Raw genomic sequence first — 21226 nt, 5'->3', positions numbered from 1 at the left:
CCTTTCGCCCCACCGAGGTCCATTCATGGTTGTGAAGCGCTCAGAAATCCAGCTCTTCTCATGGCTGTCATTCTGCACAACTATGATTCCAGTTTCCCGTGTTTGGATTTAAGCTCTGAGACGCTGTAAGATTAAATCTATTCGGCTGCATTTTGATTTTAAAACCAACGAGGAAACTGTGCAGTTTGTAACCTGACATTAAAGAGGTTTCACTCCTTCAGTGCGTGACAAACAAGTTTGAAACAACTCATTTGGAGTTCAGAGTTGATGACATCACTATGGAGAGAGATTGCATAATACCTGCTTAATTGCTTATTTAGTACACATAAAACGAGGAAAAAGCAACTGTACTGCCGTCTGACTTTTTTTTCCTACTTATAAGCTGACAAATCAGAGAATATTGGGCTTTACAGGAGGAAGGAGCCTTAAAAAGACAGAATATTTTTACATTATCTTATATAGATGTGTGTATAAAAAACAATGAAGACTAAAAGATTTCACTCACCTCATATGCAAAGCATCCTGGGTAAACTTCATTCAAATTTCCGAGGTCAATTAGTCCTTTCTGTAAAAAAACAACAAAAAAACAACAAGAATTCTGATTAATATATCAGAAGACTACTTTATTTTCAGATTTATTAAATCTGAAATTGTCAAAAAACAGATGTTTTGGGTTTTTGGGGGGGGGGGGTCAAAAATCAGTCCAGCAGATGCAAACCTTTCATCCTCCAGATACAGATCAAAATTTAAACCACAGACAGGTGAAATAGTTGCACATGAATGCCATTTTTAGCTGGGAAACTTTGGGTCACGCCATTCATGTTGCTTATGACACAATCAACCCCCCCCCACACACTGCTGCAAACCAAGCACATGCATTCTGTGCTATCCTCCCCCAGCAGGACTCTGTGCCCCCGTCACATTGCACAATCTGCTCAGGAGTGAGACATGACAAGCCAAAGGTGTTGACCCCCAACCGTCCAGACAGCAGTCTGATCACACATTTGAATTTTACCTTTTGCATCTCACAACATCCGGGTTCCAGACACCATGAAAAGGGACTCGTGGCAGACCTCAGTTTTTAGGCCCCATCATGTGACCTCACTGATCGGGCCCCTGCACCCGAAGCAAACAGAACCAAGTGGATGGTTTACGCTGGACGAAGACAGAAAAGAAGACTATCAAATGTTCAGGCTTTTAAGACTACGACATCATTTCCCTTTAGCTCAAGGTGCATTTGGCTAAAGTTGCTTATAGGGATGTTTCAAAGTTTTATGAAGCTGCTAAACTATAAAGAACAGTGAAAATTGTGTTTCTTCATTTAAGACGAGGCCTTATATGTCCAATATGAATGAAAATGTATTTCTTCTCACCCTGATTCCCTAATTTATCAGATCATATAGGCATGTCACATGCGCATGGATGTTGTATGATACTTGAACATGTAGTTTCGTCCAGTGGCTTTGAAAAGAGAGATATTTTGATAACAGGAAGTTCAGCAAAACGCCTGTGTTACGAAAGTCCAAACTTTTACACAAGACCTGATAGGTCAAATATTAATAAAATTAAGCAACTCGATTCCCTACTTCTCATCTGCGTTTTTTTATTTTTTCAGAAACAGATTTTAAAACGGGAAGAAGAGGCTGAATATGTGAAAGTTTTGCCTGTTTAGCAGAAGCCATCGACTCAGGCTCAACTCCGACTGGCTCAGAGCACAGAGTCCTGAGGGGTGAAATCACCTGCAAGACCTCAGAAATTAAGACCGTATCGGACAGCATGCCCCAACGGGTCAGAGCTAAACTGGCAGCAGGAAACTTCCCATCATGCAATTCAAATTCTGAGTACCAAAACGCCAAGCTTTGTCGTCAAGCTGACACAACCCTGGTGATGTGACTCATATCATCTTCTTAGAAATAACAAAGATCTCTCACAGCCTGAGTAGTAGCTTCCAGATTAATAGCTTCCCACAAACGCTGCATGAATTACTGTATTTAGGCGTCTTGTTAAAATGCCAAAGACAATGAGGAATGTTCCATTTACTGAGATGAGGGAGGCATTCTCGAGTGAAACATCACCTCCCTACTCTACAGGAGTCAATAAATCATCAAGTGCAACTATCGGCCACACCCAGGATCAAATGTTAGCGTGTCTAAAAGCTGCCGAGTTTTAACAATGAAATAGTTTTGCAGAATTTCATCTTAATCATAACCCACTGCTAACCTCACTCTTGCCAACAACAACAAGAAAACCTGCAGCTTTTCCCAGACAATGGCAGCTGCCTGGGAAGATGATTCAGAGAGCTCCGAGGCCTTTTTCACGCCATGAGGCTGACCTGGACCAGTGTGGTGCTGGTCCAGGTTCATCAAGTTCCCACTGACTTCGTTTCACATTTACAAACATCCTTTTTTATGTAAAAAAACAAAAAAAGAAAAAGTCTCCTTGTATTTGTACAGCTGAAGTTAAGTGGGAACCTACTGGAATCCCATCATACTCTTGACTGTCATTTTACAGCATTTGTCCTCACAGACAAACCGTTCTGTCACTGAAAGGTCCAATATGACACATGCTGCTGCTGTGCCTGAGCAAAGACACCGACAACCTCTGCCTGCTAACCAGTATCCAGAACTCTGTTTTCCCACCTCACAGAGTATAATCTGGTAAAAATTCCCTTTTCCAGGAAATGTTTTCTCTCCACTGAATCACATCCTCTCATGCAATGAGTTTGATAAGAAAGCTGACTATCTTAGCTTTGAATTTACTGTAAATGACATATTTGAGTTAACTGAAGCCTGGAATGTGAAGGCCGCCACTATCGACTGAACCAGAGATTAATTCTGTGCGTGCTCTCACACGTTTAACCAAATTCAGTGTCAAGAACAACATCAGTTCTCTTTCTCCAAATAAAAATGTCTTCATCAATAAACGGGTCTGTTGATTGAGTGAAATGTGGACGAGTGAGACAGTAGATGTGCCCATGATGATGCACCAATGTTTAACCAATGTTTACAAAGTGTTCCAACTTTAAAAACTTTTAAGGACCATTTCCAAAAAAAAGCTGCAGCTTTTCTAAAATATAACCTGTAAATATAAAAGTCCCACGATAACAATCTAATGAGATCTGAAGGCACCTGCAGGAGACGAGCCCAACCCACAGAGACCCCACACCACGACCCAAAGGACTAACATTCGGTGCCAGAAAACTTCAGGACACTCGATGTTCTTGGCCTGTGCTCTGACTCATTGTAACGTCATGGCTTCCTCTTTGACTGATACGGTTTCTGGTTTTAGTTGCATTTTAGAAAACTTTCCTCCTCCTGTTCTCGAACAGCACGAGTGGCAAAGCTGCCGTCTATAAGGTGACAGCGTGTTGACTTGTGTGAGGCTGGAAGGGTTTCTGCAATCAAAAAACACCAAATGAAAAGTAGTAAAAAAGAAGAAGTCAGTTCTTTGGTCGGCAGCCAAATATGAAACATCTGCTGCCAACTCCCTCTGGTTGTGTGCCGTTTCATTGCGTGTGTGTGTGTGTGTGTGTGCGTGTGTGTGTGAGACAGCCGCCTTCTCGGTCAGTTGGACACACCACACTCAAAGGACGCAAAACTTAAACGTGCACCTGCCGCTTCGGAGAGAGCTGCATATTTGTGCATTTGTCAGTTTGTGTGTGCATCAGAGTGTGTCAGTCTCTGTGTAGGAGGGCCGGACAGCTGATCTCTGCCCAACTGCTTTGTGAGGCACACACACTCGAGCACGAATATTGTTTCTGCGCACACAGAAACACGCTGTGGTGATGTGGGACACACACTTTAGTCCGATCAATAACAGTCCCAGGAGCAAGAAGTTGTTTCTTTGGGCTTCCTATTTACCCAAAACTAAAACTACAGAAACATTTCAGCACGGATATGCTAACAGCTTTGTGCAGCTAAGCTCAAATGAAATCAGACAAAGTGCATTAAATAAACAGCTGGGAAGCGTTTTAAAAAGAAACTGATGAGCCTCTAGGTATTGTTCGCTTGTGGTTTGCCTTCAGAAGGAAGAGCACACAATGCTGTACAGTTAAAGCCCCAGAAATTGTGCATGACTCCCATTTGTCGCTTGCGATGGAGAGTTTGGCTGTTAATTATTTGCATACTAGATATTGTGGTAAGCTATCTCACACACAAACTCACAAAGGGAAGAGTGCAAGGGAGCCACAGAGAGTCAATGAGAGCCTCACAGAGACGGGCCTACTTCCTGACTGTGATTAATTTCTGTTACTAAGCAGCGCTATGGTAACACAGACAGCCATAGCTACACTGAGCTTAGGGCTGCTTTACAGTTCAACCACATAACCGTTGACCAGTTTAATAATCCTGGTCCGGATCACGAGGTACAATATTTAATCGCATATACGAACACACTGCGCTCTTTCAAAGGACGCGTCGCTGCAGAAAACCACATCAGTGGTTTGTGATTGTGATACTTGAATCAAAATATAATCATCTTTGGACCTTTTGTTTCTAATTTCTCTTCTTCGAAGCTCGATACTAACTCTTAAGACTCATTATTAATCCCATTTTATTTGTGTAAGTGGTCCCCATCCTCGAATGCCCCACAGTATTCACCCCCCAGTTGCAAAAGCAAAACGCCCAATCAGAACACAATGAACCACGTTGTCTGCTGACTCAAGTTTGGAAGACATGAATGAAGTTTGGTTAGTGTGTGGCTTAACCTGCTCACTGGCATCTTAGCAGCAATTCTCTGTCACCAAAAGGCAGTGATGAACATCTCAGTCAGCTCTGGCCTGCATTTGTTCTGCAAAAGCTTGCTCTGCTATCAGCTTGTATTATCCGACTGCAGGCCTGTGGAGTCGCTCTTTCTAACTCAGCTCTGCTGTCATAGCGCTAGAGAATTACAGCCACGGTCAGCTCCAGCTAACCAAATTAGCACTTGTTATGCAACCTGCTGTACTTGGCTCCCAGGTCTGGTGCTTAACCCTGCACAGCTTTCAGTCCGTTTTGCATAGTAAGGCCCTGTAGACTGCTGCACAACTGACTGCACACATCGCTGTTTCGAGTCACATATGCAACAGATATCTTGGATTTTTCTGCCAACCCTAAATAGATATTCTAAGGTCAAAGCAGGACACTCAGGTTAAGCAGCGGCACATGAAAAATGGCATATGAATGAATTTGAAACGAACAGTGCTGTCATGATGCTTATTATACTTGAAAATGATGGAGGCATTGACTCTCACACTTATTAATTCATCACAGCCTCTGTCTAGTCACAATTCCACACTGTGATATCTCAGTCTGTGTCGGTGCACAGTGTGGGTCGCAATTTGCAAGTATAATAAAGCCTTAAAGGAAAGACACCCTCCTTCCACACATCTGATGTTTAGTCTGTGTTTTTAATGATCGCCACTGATTGCCTGTCCCTTTTATTCTGAACGTCTTGGGAAGGAAAAATGTCTTATGTCACATATACATGTGCCTCTGTCTGAGTGGAACAAATAACAAAAGTCCCTGCAAAGGGAGAGTTTTGAGTATCACTTAAGGGAATATGTACAGTACATCTCTTTGACTTCTATAGGACCATTAATACGATGCTGCGACTGCTGTATTTGAAGTCTGAGAGCTCTTCCTGATGGAAACAAGCCTTTGTGCTTTGTTGTTATTTAAATTATGACTGATGCAAATGACTCCAAACCCTTTGTTCGGTTTGAGTATGGGTCCATCAAAAATATACTTTCTAAATAACCTTTCTAAGTTTTGTGGGTCTATGAATATGCTAAAGCAACTACGCCCACCAGTTCTGGATTGATGCTAAATCTCCTCCAACTGTGCAAAACTAGCTCTGCTTCGGTCATACTGTTGAGACCAAAAAGCAATAAAATAACCATCAGGGTTACTTACTGAGCACGTGAATCGTGAGACTTTCATGAAGGCACCCGCCTGTACTCACTTCATTTTCAGTGAGATGCTGACAGACTTGCCCTGTGGTCACTGACCAGAGTAAAGCAGGGCACAGCCTTCTTTGTCCAAGCCACAGTCAGTGAGACTGGGAAGTTATCCTGAGCCTTTCAGGTACTGAGCCCAGGGGTTCGGTTCTCTCAAGGGAAGCTCTAACAGCGTTTGACTGATTCTCATCCCGGGGTGGAAAGTCTGAGACCACAGGATCTGGTACGTCAAAGCTGGCCTCTCGAGTGATGAGCAGTTCGCCCATGGCAGCCGGTCAAAGACGTGTTGCTTAGTAAATGAGATCAGGAATTCCCAATGACAGTAGGACAGAGATAAAACATTTAAAAATTAAATAAACTTGCTGCACCTGCTAACACTCTGGTAAGTGTCTCCTGGATGAATAGATGGAATAAAAATAGTTTTTTTTAAACTTTCATGTATTAAATGTGCTTTGCTGATGTCGTTTCTCAAAATAAGGACTGCAGGCAAATGTCATCTCTTTTATCTTTGTGGGACACTAAAAAGTCTCCAAATAAACAGATTCCATTTGTTTTGCCACAGTTAAACATCTTTGGGTAAGACAGGAATGCTTGAAGAATATGATTCTATGGCGTCACAATCATAAACAGAACATGTCAGGTCTGCCATCTTCAAAATAAGGAAAAAACATAGCAAATAGCTTCTCCATCCAGCTTGTGCTCGTCCCTCCCGGAGCATCTCATGCTGTTGGTTCCATGGCACCGATGCTGTCTTCTAACATCTTTATTTTATTCATAGACTTTTTTAAATTACCGGTATATATACACACACGTGGATATCTTTTATCTTTTATCTTAAATAAACTGTAGAACTCAGCAAACAGAGCTCGACTAATCCATTGGTTGGCTGATAACAAGCTTATAACAGATATATAGTAAATCGGCACATATGTGGGGCAATAAGCAACGATAAACACTTTAAAACATAACCAACTGTGCTTATTCACAGGGCTTATAGTAATTATTATGGGTCACAGCATCACTGGTTTTAACACAAATAAGAAATAAGATGACAGGCAAACATTTCAGATTACACATTTCCAAAGCCCCTTCTTTCTAAAAACAACCAAAATGATTTATTAAATGTACGAAATGACTAAATATATGTAACAGTCTGTGACTGAATGTGCAGTAGCTCAGTTTAAAACAAAAGACATTAACTTGGAATATACTTTACTGTATGAACATCCTCCTGCTAAATTTTGCTGAGGGAACATTACAGTGATTATGGTGTTCTGGCACAACAGGAGGCTTTCAATGGAGTCACGGCATGGCAGTGTGAGTGTGTGCGTGCCTGTTTGTGTGTGTGTGTGGTGGTTAATTAGAGCACTTGGTCTCAGGAGGATCAGGCGTGGAAGACGACCGTCTCTGCTACGTGACAGAAAGCCAGAGGCAGTGTGTGTCTGATTAGTTGGTGGCAGCAAGAAGGGCTAGACATAAACAAACATAGATAAGTAGTCGAGCTCGACCACACCCACACATTTAGCCTTTGGTAAATCCCAGTCAATGTACAGATGAGTGGAATTACACGGGCAGAGTACACCTGGAAACATTTACAGAAAGAGGTCAGCTGGTGCGTGTAAAAAAGATTCATTTCCTGTTCGTTTTTATTTATATGTGAAAATCAACCTTCATCAGGAGAAAAAAGGACATTTAACTGGTTCAACTGTGCGTGGATGATGAAGAGCCACACCAGCTGATCAGTTGGGCCATTGACTTCATGTAGCAACATGCACTGAGAGCATAATCGACAGCTGCTACGCCGACGTAAAGGATTTTCAGGCTCTGCACGGCCACAAAACCAACCGGCAACAAAAGGGGAAACTGCAGTGGGATTTTCCATCCTTCCTTTCCACGCAGTTGCTTTTGAGATCATATTAATTGGTGTGAGGACAACCCAGAAGCAGTACAACCCGGAGGTTACAAACTCATAAACTAATACTTCTCACAAGTCTTATCTAGACATTTGCCCGAGCATCCGTGCTTCACAAGAGGCATGGGGCAAGATGAAAGAAGAGCCAGAGAGTCAAGCACCCTCTTAACCACAAAGGTAGAAGAGGCTGTGTTGTGTGTGCTTCTTTTCAACTGGAGTTTAAATGTATCACGCATTTTAGCTACATATTGAAGAAAAGACTAAATCAGCTAAATAAAATGCTAATTTGTGCACATTTCCACACGCTACTAAAGCTCCAATGTTAGGGTGATAGACTTACAAAGCCCCATGAAACTCATAACTATCATTTCACCGGTGTAGAGTCTCCAAAAACACTGCAATGTTTTCATAATAATGGACAGAGTCATTTGCCCTGCTTGGCCCTCCACCACAATGCTGCACGGCTGCATTTCTAAATTACCCCGGAGGGGCCAAACCAAGCACTGGCTCTCTTGTAGTTTTTCCTGCTCCCTTGGAACGGGAGGGTGGGGTGAGATACTGTTGGTTGCAGTGTACAGTTTATGCCACTAGATGGTACCACTGAGGGAAAAATCATAAAGATAAGCAGAAGGTAGCAGCTCCAACTGCAAAGTGGACAATGGAAACTGAGAGCTGGGTATAAACTGATATTACAACTAAGATCTCTGATGAGAGCCGTGCAATTTGTGTATGCTGTCATCAATACACAAAGTTTACTGCCTTTCTTCAGTGCATAAACTTAAGCACTATTTCCCACAAAATTCCAGTGTTTCCTTCCAGCCGTTATGCATTTTTTTCACAGATGAGAACACTATCGCTGACCATTTGAGGAGGAGGCTTGAGAGGATTGACCAGAGCTGCATTTCTTAATATGGGGCTACTAAATCACCTTCCATATGTGGCCATCGAAGACAGTCCATGTAGAGGCACAAGCAGCTGCAAAGATAACTATTTCAAATACCTAAAGACAGAAGTCCAGGAGGACGAAGTGCCATGATGTCAAAGGCAGCACATCTGGTTCATAACCGACAGCCCCATGAAACACCAATAATGTGTCCAGGGAGCGAATGTGCCCTTAAGCGTGGTTTATGCTTCTGGGTCACATTGACGTGGGTCGTGACGCCGTCATTGAGCATTTGAAGTTCTGCATCGAGGGAACGCGTTGCTCTGCAATTCACCGGCATGCCGCTAAGAGGTGTGTGGCTGTGTGTTTGTGTGGTTTCAGGGGATATAGCCGGATCCTTGCTTCTTCTTCCGGTCACAGCTAACAACAGTAAACAATGGCGACCGAGGTGGAGCAGCCGTATTTGCAGTTGGAGCTCATCAGTACTGAAGAACAAATGCTTAAATTGCAAATGTTGAAGCGCAGGCGACAGAGCAGGCGTTTGCGGGGGTGGTTTGTACGACCGGCCGAGGCTGGGAACGATTGAATTTACAACACTGGTCCACCCACTGAGGGACCTGGATGAACAAATGCACTTTTGATACTTTCGAATGTCAATGCGCCGATTTCACCAGCTTCTTCGCCAGGTACAGCCATTAAGACCGGAAAAAGTAACTGGCAGAAATTACGTTCTGAGCGGACCAATCACAGCCCTTGTGGTCCATGTCAACTTGACACATAGTTAGGATTTTTTGGAGGTGCGCATCAGGCTACGGTGTAGGGGTCCACGTCGATGCCGTGGCTACGCCGTCGACTTTACGCAGAAGCATAAAATAGGCTTTAAAGAAGACCAAGAGAAACTCAAGTTCTAGCTCAATACTCACCACAGAGTTACATAATTACGTCATTATAATTCTCACTCGCATGCATTGAACTTCCCTTTGGAATATACTCAGAATACTGTTCAGCTGAGAACTACAGGGACACGGTTTGTCTATTTCTTCTCAGCTAACCAATATCTTAACATCACCATCCTAATCTAACGTTTATGAATCCGCCGCCTGGCTTTCCAAAACTATGACCAAAATTTTTATTAACAGTGCTGCAATACTTGTTGTTTCGAAAAGGATGTATAATTCATACCAGATTAATTCAGTTGAAAAAGCAGTTGTGAATGCAGCCTTGTGCGGCACATTGGGCAGCCATTTGTTCAAAAAATGCCTGACCATGTTAACAGATACTGAAACAACATTGGGCAGATATCCTGAATGGAACTGTTAATATTAAATCATGAAACCCAAAGAGCCCTAAGTTCATATCCCCACTCTTTCTTTTTATTTAAAAAAAAAAAACAGATTAAATGCTACAATTTTCAACATGCTGGTCACACAGATTAAGTTGGTCTGATTGGTCTCTGTACTCCCATCTTATTTGTCTTACAGTTAACTGGGAACCAATGAAGGGTCGAGAAAAAGATGGAAAAAAATGAATAAAGTTGGTGTACATGTGGCTGTATACCAACTGTCAAAAGAAACAACAGAACACAGGACATCTAGTGTGGAGTTTGGGATTCTTGCACGTATCTTACCTCTGATTAAGGTGCTTAACATGAATCCTGTTCACCCAAAAAGCACCGAAATTAATAACAATGTTTCTTTTTGTCCGTGTCAGATTGAGGCTTCGATGGAGACAGTTTAGAAAAGTCTGTGTGTTTCTTAGGCATGGATATGCTTGCTGAGGATAAGAGCTTGTGAACAACTTACTATGAAGAACTGCACAGTCAAGCCTCGGCCCTTCCTCCTCTTTCTACCCCTGCTGTCATTGGCCAGAACATCGCTTGAGCTCTCACGTGGTTTAGTGAATTCAAGCCACCGAGGATCCCTCACTGGGCAAGCTGCCAATCTCAAGTTAGGATATTGGTCTTAAGTACATTTCTGCACTCTTGCAGCAGCACGACTTTGTGGCTTTAGTGTTGAGAAATACTGACAAGAAGTACACTGATATATTTAACCTGACAAATTACTACCCTGGAAGTGACAGCAGAGTTTCATCATAATGAAAAAGAGGATCACAGAATAACAAAAGCATACACAATGGCTCACGATAGTTACCCGTCCAGATGCATGAACAGTAAAATATTGATCATAGCTGCTAAAAGAGGACAAACTGGCTGAAGAAACAAGAGTCACTCAGAGGAGGAGGCTAAATACAGACTCTGCAATTTGGCATACATGTTGCAATCCTTTTCAAAGTTCACTTTGGGGTGCAGGGAAGAACAAATAAGCTTAAAAGAGCCAAAAACTCATAAGTCCAGGCCTCAAAGATAACATATCCAGAGCAGTCAGATGGCACCTGTCACGTAGGCAAACTGACACGTTTCTAATATTAACATACCAGCACAAAAGCAAATTAAGACACATTCTTCTACCTGCACTCACAATAGCCTACCTGAGTGTTAAACAATAAGCTCTGAACTGCGCTGCGTCTCATTCAGCATAAAGTTGAAGCGCATGTTAAGCCACAGTCCTGCTGCTCATCCGATGCCATGATCCAAGCATGCCTGTGACCACAAAGTAGATGGTACGCCCTTATTTAACACACAGAAGGAAAGAATGCGATATTACGGACTGGAGACAAATGGAAAACACTCTCCGTGTGACAAAGGGTTTATTTTTGTTTGAAAGTTGCCTGTTAAGATCATGCACACTGAACCTGCTGCCAGAAAGAATGCAAACCTCTCAGTCACGGTCATTTAAAAACATATTGACATGACTTGCATGTTGGATGCATTCTTTATCTCCTTGGTAACCCACATTTGGCTCTTAACCACACCAGCAGCCATTTGTTCAAAAATGCCTGACCATGTTAACAGATACTGAGCTCTGAAGACTTTTCCAAGAAAGCCTTTAGCCAGGGAAGCAAATCTTGTTTAGTGGAGATTTCTATTTTTGCTCAAGCGTTATTTTCAGTTTCCATTTAGATCCCATCGAGATATTAAAGCTGGATTTTGCGCTGGAAAATAAACTTTTTAAATCACAAAAAATCCTTCCCAAAGTCTCTTGTGTTGCTGCTTTCTAGCAACCTCTTAACAAAGTAACAAGCTTCACCAAAGGAAAACCGGAAGTACATTCGAAAAATAAAACTTCGAATTAAATATACTCTTAAGTATCCAGATATAACCACCTTGGATGCGATCATAACCTATATTATTGCAAAGAATGATCATTGGTCAACAGCTACAATTTATTTGTCAGAAAATCTGAAAATGACCTTACTTCAATTAACAATCCATTCAAACAAAATTGCCTGTAACACAGCATCAGCACAATTTAAAAGCACCGTAACACAACTTGAATAAGTCCATGTACCTAATCAATCTAGCAGCCAATTGTGCATTTACAAAAAAAATACAGGTAACCCACCTGAAAAAGTTCTTACTTGTCAAATTGAATCGTGTTTTGTTCTGAAACTCCACACCGGAAGTGTAAGATCATATTTATTTGGCTTGACGTTTAAGTTGTTTGAGGAAGTCCAAGCTACACGAACCGGTCACGGAATAACTTGAAATGTTTACTGTAAAATATCAACACGTTATCTTTCACTTTCATAAATCTACGTGAAAATTAACCAAGATTTGTTTTCAGAGATGGTGAATTTCAACTTCGACGACAGCCGCAAACGAACCCAGCCGCTGGTGGCTGTCGCGGGGGGTTCACTGCGTGCAAAAAAACCTCCAGTTGTCGCTTCTCTCGACCAGGAACGTTATTTCCTGGACACTAGTTAACCCCCTGCTATATTTTTATTATCCCACAGAAATGCTCTAACGGTAACGTCGCAGCGTCAGTGGGAGTAAATTCAAGCATCTTCAAGTGTGATAACCTCGATATAAACTGACAGAAAAAAATGCACAAGCCTTTACGCGACTGTTTGAGCTGGGAATTATATTGGGGGTGGGACTGAATGAGCAGTGGGGGGGTCAAGCAGGGAATGACAGGAAACTTACCTGAGAGTTGAGCAGCCATGGGTGCCTCCGTTGTGAGGTGTTGGTCAGCGGGACAGAGCGGCAGGAGCGTCCAGAGCCGGAGCCGCCATGTTCATCTGGCTCAGAGGTTCCTCGGCTGTTTATCTTTACCAGTAGACCCCCCTCCTCGTCCTCCTCCTCCCTCTACACCACCACCTCCACCTCCTCTCATCTCATTACCACAGCACAGAGCTGGGTGTCTCTTCCATTCTGTCTCCACCTCACATGAACGGTCCGCTGACAGCTTCATAACGTGAGAAAACCCGAGCTAAAACTTCCCATTTATGCATTCATTTCGTGCGTGTAGGTTCAGAGAAAACACATGTCAAGGCCACATTATGGTTTAGTTTTTCTGATTAATACTAAGTAAGAGCCTTACAGAATGCAGTCTTTACTTAGAAGCTTCTTAACCTAATTTTCAGAATAGTTCACTGCTATTAAATGTGATATTTCAGTATTGACCATGATGATTCAAAGGTTTTTTTAGTGAGTTAACTGAATGAAATACTGTTATATAATAGTAATACCCTTTTAGGCATGTCAGATAAGCATCTTGCCCCTGTTACCGTCCATAAACTTGTGTTTTGATGTCCTGCGTTTGTTGGCATCTCAGGTTCTTTACTGTAAGGTGGTCGCTTCCAGTCATTCAAACACAAAAGCAGATTGTGTCCCAAAAAACAACAGAAACAAAAGAACGTCACCATGCAGTGAGTTTGCATCAGTCATGAGTCAATATGAAAACTGGTGAGATTCACTGGGGGGAGGAGGGCCAAAGTTCAAGAGGTCACACAAGAGATCTCTTTATTACTAATGGGATATTGTCTCATAATGATCTAGTTTGGGTTATGGTCAGCTGTTCCAGCCCCAACACTCAAGAGTGTATTCAAAAATCCTACTTATATATGTTAACTAAAGACATTAACTAAAAATAGCATGTTTATATAACACAATCATCTACAACACAAATGTACTTTTATTTATTTTTTTACCAAGTTTCAAGAAAATAAAACATTTCTAATCATTTCTGTAGCATTTTGATTGGCTGTTCAGGTTATTAACACATGCTGCCACCTAGTGACCCACTGGAAATGTGTGCAACATTTCTTACAAAGTTCACATGATGCTTCAAGGGCCAAGTCTGCAAAGAGCAAAGCAAGTGTTGGTCTGGGGAAGAAAAACCTCCCCCTGTCGAAGGCACACACCAAACTCACCCAGTTAGGCCACTAATTCACTGTTATGCATGGAAAAACTGTCCCGAGGTGAAGCAAACACTCAGGATGGGAAGGTTCCAGCCACAGAACAAACAATCCTTCACTTTGAAAGCAGCCATCCTCAGAGCTTCATAAGTAATTGCAGTCAGTGATATGCAGGGCAGTGTATGCTGTATGTAGAAATCCACACAGGAAGTGAGGGCGCATCGTGGCAGACTGGTCACACCGTGGGACAGGCAGCAGCCAGCTGACCTTCAGACAGATTTTTGACTTGTTAAACGTTGACACAGGCTGAGTCCTCATAAGTCCCGCTGGTGCTCATGTGTTTTCCTGTGTGCTCCAAGCCATAAAGCAGATCTTTTCTATTCACAAACCTGTAAATCAATGAGGGCTGAAGTATAACGCTGAAAGCTGATCATTTGGATCTCAACACTCGTGATGGAAGGCTGGATTTTCACGATCGAGACCAAACGCTCAGCTTGGGTTCGTTTCATCTCTGGCGCTGGTGGACGTCACAGATTACTCCTCCATTTGATCTTCTCTGAAGACTCTTTCACTGCGGAAAACAAGTTTACAAGTTTAGGGCACTGTCAGAGTGCAAAGCCTAATTTCATTTCATTTCATTTAGCTGGAAATGACCTTTTTACACCTTTAAAGACGTTTTTGCGGCCGTACAAAGCGGCGACATACCCAGACTGATCTTGCCTTCCTTCTCCAGTTTCTTTAAGTGATGTTCTAAGTTGACGTTAGCTGCTTGGTGCAGGTATTCAGGAGTGTCCTGGAGGAAGAGCACCAAACACAACCAGTGTCATTTCTCACTGATCAAAAAGCAAATGAAGTGTAGGACTTGTGTGAATGTCTGCAGGCTTCCCACTCAGACGACATTCTGACTTAACTTAGCCTACTTATTGTTGTACTTCTCATAGATTTTTTCTAATTTTACTTCCAACCTGGGTAGATGCCATTAAACACGCTGACTTGGATCAACACAGGCTATATTTTCCATCTGCTTTAATCTGGTCAAGGTGTTGGAGGCCAGTGATTTTGGCTTCAAGTGGCTAAGTGTCCTTAGCAACAGGCAGGAAAAAGCATCAAAGTAACTGAGGGGTTTGTCTTGACCTTATAGACGATCTTGACTAGCTCCATGGAGGAGAAAGGCTTTCCTGCTCCATCCTGCACGGCTGCCAGGATCTGTTGTTCCCTTTGGTCCCGGTGGCTGATGTAGTGTTTGATCTTGGAGCCGGCATCCTGAACCACAGGCCCATGACCTGCACAGAGCAGCGGGGCAGGAATCAAACCTTCAGTCCTAACCTGGACACTTTTCATGAATATCTTTGCACCATACGGTGAAACTATTTATTTCTGCTATCAAGTTGTGCATTTTAACGACCGATCATTGGAAAACAACAAGCAAACCTCCACTTGCAATCATATAAACTAGAGAAATTTTGGGGACATTTTGTCCAAATTAGTGTTTTTAACTTACAAGCAAGGATGTGTTTCAGTTGGGATACAGCGAGTTCTGATTGCCAACTTCCTAACACGTGATCCCTGATTCAAAGTGGGCGCTTGTGCCAGAATTGATGAAATCCTCCACCCAAACTTTCCTGTAATCCCCCATTTCCATAAATATGATGGAAAGCAAAAAACTGAAATCATAATCCACGAATTGAACCAAGAAATTTGACTGAGAATGAGTGAAATTCTGTGGATCAAAAATGCCAAATATTCACTGAGCAGCAGTTTTAAAAGTAGGAATTCACTTTGCTTTATTTAGCTTTATTAATAATCTGGTTCTTTTAAATGAAGCATATTTGAATGGTGAGAATGAACATTAAAAATGAAGCAAAATAAAAAAGCTGGAGGTTTAAACCCTGGACCACAAAGATGCAAGCTGGCAGGGAACATCATCTCCATTTGTTTTACCCATAATGCCTCTCTTCTATCACCCCCACTGAGGCTCTCTTAGCTCTCAACAGATCAGTGACTGGTTAAACTGGGCAGTTTCAAGGGGTGGAAGTGGAAATCTTTGAGTGTGAGGACACATGTGGGTTAGATAAATTACTGTAAAGGTGTCCTGACTCACCAGGGTAGATGAGGTCGGCCTTAGAGTCCAGCAGGATCTTCAGAGACTTCATGTAGTCATAGAGATCCTCAAACACGGCGGTGCCCTCGCCCAGGATGCAGTCTCCAGAGAAAAGCACCCGCTCCTCCTCCAGCAACAAGGCCATGTGGTCGTCAGTGTGGCCCGGGGTGAACAGCACTCTGCGAAAAAAGAAAAAAGGCTCCGATTAGCTCATCATTAACAAATGTTTTCCGCTCGGATCATTTTGATACTTTTTCAAAATGTTCAAACTGAACTGACCTGAGAGTGGCTCCCTCTGTCTGGACAACATCTCCATCTTTTAGGTAAGTGTAACTCTTGTTTCCGGCGGTCTCTGTGACCTGAATGGAGCGTGGCAGTTTGCTGACTCGGACCTCAGGTCCTGCAGGAGAGAAAAAACGATAAATACTGAGATTTTTGTGACTTAGCAGCTGACATGTTTACCATTTATTTAATATGAATGAAAACAGATGTGCACCAGTAAAGCTTCATTACGGTACTTTTGGACAGATTTCCAGAGTCGTTAATCACTCGGAAACAAGCATTATAACCAGAGCTCAATGAAGCGATGCATGCAGGCCTAACCGGTTATGTCTCTGCAGATATCTTCCACTCCTCCGGTGTGGTCGTGATGCCAGTGTGTGACGATGATCTCCTGAATGCTGGCGTTGAACTGCCCCAGAGCATTTTTCAGGTTGTTGATGTATTCAGGCACAGCAGGTTCTCCGGTGTCAATCAGCACACGTCTAGAATACCACAAACAAGCTTTTTGAGAGCCCAGTAAATGAAAGGCGTGTGCAGTCTCCAGAATTAAAGCTCATGAAGCTGGACAGAAGAGTGAGAGCCCAGGAACTACATACATTTCCATACAACCGTCTTACTTTATGCCAAACTTTGCACATGCAGCACATCCTGTGGACGGGTTTGACAGTGATTAAACCAGCAGAGTTAACGACTTTGCTGAATTTGGTCAATTTTGAGAAAAAAATCTCAAGCCACTTCTCATAACTTCATATATTGCCTGCCAGGAAAACGGGAAATCAGAGCAGCATTGTATTAAAACAGGTACAAAAAAGTAAAAATACAGTCAAAAGAGGCAAAAACCGAGCCTGAAAGTGAATATCTGGTCTGAGCTCCTTTATTCTCCAACACAGCCTGAACCCTCTGTCATTTCTTTAAGTAGTCCTCAGGAATAGTTCTCCAGGTCATTGCTGGAGTTTTTCCATATCCATTAAGGACTTAAGGCTGCTAATAACAAAATGCCTAAAGATGGAATTCAAAATGTGCATATTTCTTAGCTGTCTGTGATGTATAAACATTACACTGGCTCATCCCTTGAGTTATGAACTAAAAAAAAAGCAGCCAATGTCCAAAGAAAAACGTTTGAAAGACCTCCAGAAAGCCTGGAACTATTGCTCAAAACCACTTTAAAAGATTACAAGAAAGCTGGGCTTGATGGAAGCATAATGTGAAGAAATGAGGGGTGGCTCAAGACTTTAGCACAGCCATTATTTGTATTTTATCAGTACTTTTTATCTTTACGGAAGATACTTTGCATGATGGATATATATATATAGCCGTTGGAATCATAGCACATAAATTAAAAGGGAAACTGAGGGGAATAAGAAAAAAAACTTTGTCATATAAATGCAAGTCGTACTGAAATGATCAATTTATCCTCTGTAAAGTGATAGCCGAAGTGATTAAAACATTGTGCTTATTCATTATTCACCTTCACTCATGCAAACTGTGTGAAGATAATTCCTAAACACTAAGTAAACCTGGAAGTTGAAAATATTCAAATTGAATTTGGCGTGACGTACTTTTCCATTAGACAACGGGTTGCATCATCAAGGTTTCTCAAACGATTTAGCCATTTCATTTGGAAAACATAAAGAAAGCTAACGTAGGCTTGATTAGAGTCACCTTTCCCCAGTGCCGACCAGGTAAGTGTTAGTTCCCTGCAGAGTCATCGGTCCCGGATTGCAGCCTAAAACCCGAACAACCCGAGCAGACAGCTGCTCTATGCGAGGAATGATGGCACTCATAGCTGGAGTCGATGTGGTTTCTACTGCAGGACAGCAAAGCATCAAGAGAAGAAGTGGAAGTTCAACAATACCATGAACCTTGTCCTACAGGTTATACAACGGACCCCACGCGTGAGTAAAGCGTGCATTTCCTGTGAGTACCAAAGCAGCCTTCAAAATAAAAGCCGTCGTTATGCGCAACCTCCTAAAGTCTGATTAGTTTATTTTGCTGTGATTGATTAATGAACACTGAAACTACATGACCGGTAAAATGGTGATTAGCAACAAAACAGACATTGTAGTGGAAACACATTACCTGTTGTAATCTGAGCATCCGAGGCCGTGACCCCAAACTGGGAGAGTGGCTTCAACAGGTCCCAGGAACAACATCAGAGATCTCCAGGAATTTTGAGGAGATAATGACATTTCTATGAAGATAAATGGGTAATCAGAACTAAACATTGCATGGACATTTGTTGTCCTCGTTGAACTCAAAGAGTATAAAGACGAGACGAATATATGTCCAAGCTCTCTTTACATTTACATTGCATTAGCTTTAGGGTAGTATAGAAGTTGCATCCTTGCATAAATAAATCAATCAATCCTTAACTTGTTTCTCTCATAAAATCAAAGAAAGCTTTTAGATCTACTCGTAACAGCTGACCAGGCCCCAGTCAGAGTAAACACTAGGTGGAGCCATTGCACTGTCCGAGTCTACTGCTGCCGAATCGGCAACATGTTCTGGATTATCAGAATTAGTTTAATCATATAAACTCCTCACAGAGCTCACATATCAGAGCTATGTGGCTGAGTGGCTGTTGTTACTGCCCTCTAAATATAAGGGTTTATAACGTTGTGATTACAGCTGAAACTAACAAAACCAAAATGATAAAAAGCTATTTACCCACATAAGACTAACCACTATTGTCTCACAGAGCAATGCTGATATTGTACCTCTGTAGTCAAGATACATTACAGCTCAGTATCCCTCCTCAAGTTAACCAAATATGAACACGTCATGAATCAGCCATCTCCTGTGAAATCTGTACACTGGCTCATATCCTCTCAAACGGTTTGATGGGAATGTAAAACAGATTATATAGCCATTAAGTTTGTGTGAGCACCATGAATGATGAAAGGGCTTTTCTGAGTATTCAGAATTAAATTCTAACTTCCTCAATAACCAACATAAATTAAATGATCCCAGTCACCAATAAGATGAGTCAAAAGCAACACTTAGGTTACTTTTCTTCCAGTTTTATAATGATCTCACAAATAAGTCTTTTTTAAAAGGACTCGTCGACCTGTCTTAACTTTTATTCCTCATCTTGGTGAAAAGTGAACACTTAGCTAAGAAGGTGAGGTGATTTGGGCCTTAAAGTCAACTCAGCTAAGATCCGCACACAGCAACTTAGAGCCAAAGTGCCAGAAAATGCAAATAAAAGACACATTGTCTTCCCTGTCCTTTAATTTCTCATGTAACTCATGTAACTCAGACTATCCCACTGTCTTTCAGATTTGTTAATCGATAAACTTTTTAAACTTGTCCTTGAAACAACCTACCCAGCCTCAAAGAAATAGTTCTGTCTTGGATTGTTCATTCTGTGTGATTTCTGGCTGTCCATTCATCCGGTGCTCTGTCATGTCTGAGGCATTTCAAATATTCAGGATTAAACTGCTGTTCCACCGTGACACATTTGTACCGTACTATTCCCTTGTGATCGAGAACTGAAAACTACGTGGACTTGGACCCATATTAGTTCAGGATAGTGCATTTTCTGTTGAAACGGGACATAGTGCAGCTGAACCAAAGGTGAAATCCAGTTTAATCATCAACCGCACCTGGGAGTGGATGAAGCTGTCATGTCTCTGAAGTAGTGCCCTAAATCTCACCTGGATTTTTTTCTGCGTGCCACAGAGACAGCCATGTTTTTCTGATTTGTCCAATACTTTTATGACAATCCAATTATTTCTCAGTTCGAAGCAAATAAGGATTCTCAGCTTGTCAACTGTTTCCCTGACTGGTGACTGCAGCATAGGCAGTTTCTGTGTCTGGGGACCTTCCTGTGGTGGTGAGCAACACAGGAGTGCTACAGGGGACTTTTCAGCCTCAGTTTCTGGTAGCTGACAACTCTGTAGTGGTACCTGCATGTGGCACCTGTAAAAGCTGTAGCAACAAGAGGAGCAGCAGAACCACCACAAGCAGCTCCAGTCTTCACACCTTCACAGGTGTAGCCAATAAACCCAATTAAGACAATGACATCCATGCATTTCCTTAGACCAGGGATGTCAAAGTCTGGTCCTCAAGGGCCGTTGTCCTGCAGGTTTTAGATGTTTCCCTGCTCCAACACACCTGATTCAGATTGAGGCCTCATTAGCTGTAACAATCTTTTGAAGAGATCCATTTAATCTGAATCAGGTGTGTTGAAGCAGGGAAGCATCTAAAACCCGCAGGACAGCGGCCCTCGAGGACCGGAGTTTGACATCCCTGCCTCAGACCCTTGCACTGAAATGGCACTGGAGATGTAGTGAGCTGTGATATTTGAGCACAGGAAACTTCCAAAGTTATACAGGAGCAATCATCTGCTTCTGAATGTCAGCGAGACCACAGATGTGATGTTTATCTGGGAAAAAAGCTGGACTGAAGGACCAACACTGACCACTTTGTGATGAAACTGAGATCTTTGTGCACAACAAGAAGCCACAGACCTTCTAATTACATGGAATGTCATTTACTGGGCTGTGGTGCCACCAAGATGAACTCATCCAAATATCTGGACTCCCCTTCAAGCCAAACCTGGAGAACTCTGCAGACGAGCAGAAGGTAAGTGAGCAAACTGTTCCAGTCCATCCTCACCCACTAGGGCTCCTGTTGGGGTTTTCATTGCTATAGAAGCTTCATAACTGAGTGAAATGATCTGGGAGTATCTGAGTGGCGGCCATGATAAACATCATGTTGTGTTCTCTTTATGCTAAGAGAGAGGCACTTAAATTATCCTTTATTACCTCCTTTTGTCCAGGAAACACTGGACCATCCTTTATGAAATGGAGGGATATTATTCTGTGTGGCTGCAACATTTAAAGTGGCGCTTGA

The 21226-nt window shown here is 42.3% G+C and overlaps 2 protein-coding genes across 2 annotated transcripts in view; both read right to left on the bottom strand.

The window, feature by feature from the left end:
- Positions 1-12896, bottom strand: part of LOC140269523 (nuclear receptor coactivator 2-like) — a 58552-nt gene extending 45656 nt beyond the window's left edge. The window contains exons 1-2 of the mRNA XM_072364664.1: positions 12773-12896; positions 506-565 (exon numbers count right to left, since the gene is read on the bottom strand). The gene's annotated coding sequence lies outside the window, so the exon portion shown is untranslated. The remainder of the gene's footprint in view (positions 1-505; positions 566-12772) is intronic.
- Positions 12897-13745: 849 nt separating this feature from the next.
- lactb2 (lactamase, beta 2) lies at positions 13746-18259 on the bottom strand. The gene is made up of 7 exons (XM_072363545.1): positions 18032-18259; positions 16691-16851; positions 16367-16487; positions 16088-16266; positions 15121-15269; positions 14692-14779; positions 13746-14557 (listed from the first exon to the last, which is right to left on the bottom strand). Exons 1-7 carry the CDS (start codon positions 18193-18195, stop codon positions 14514-14516), a joined length of 906 nt encoding a protein of 301 aa, XP_072219646.1. The 5' UTR covers positions 18196-18259; the 3' UTR covers positions 13746-14513.
- Between the last annotated feature and the right edge of the window lie 2967 nt (positions 18260-21226).

This window comes from Leuresthes tenuis, unplaced genomic scaffold, assembly GCF_036924035.1.
Source record: "Leuresthes tenuis unplaced genomic scaffold, fLeuTen1.0.hap1 SCAF_14, whole genome shotgun sequence".
Lineage (NCBI taxonomy): Eukaryota > Metazoa > Chordata > Actinopteri > Atheriniformes > Atherinopsidae > Leuresthes > Leuresthes tenuis.
The sequence above is the reverse complement of the archived record's forward strand: the minus strand, read 5'-3'. Positions and strand labels throughout refer to the sequence as shown.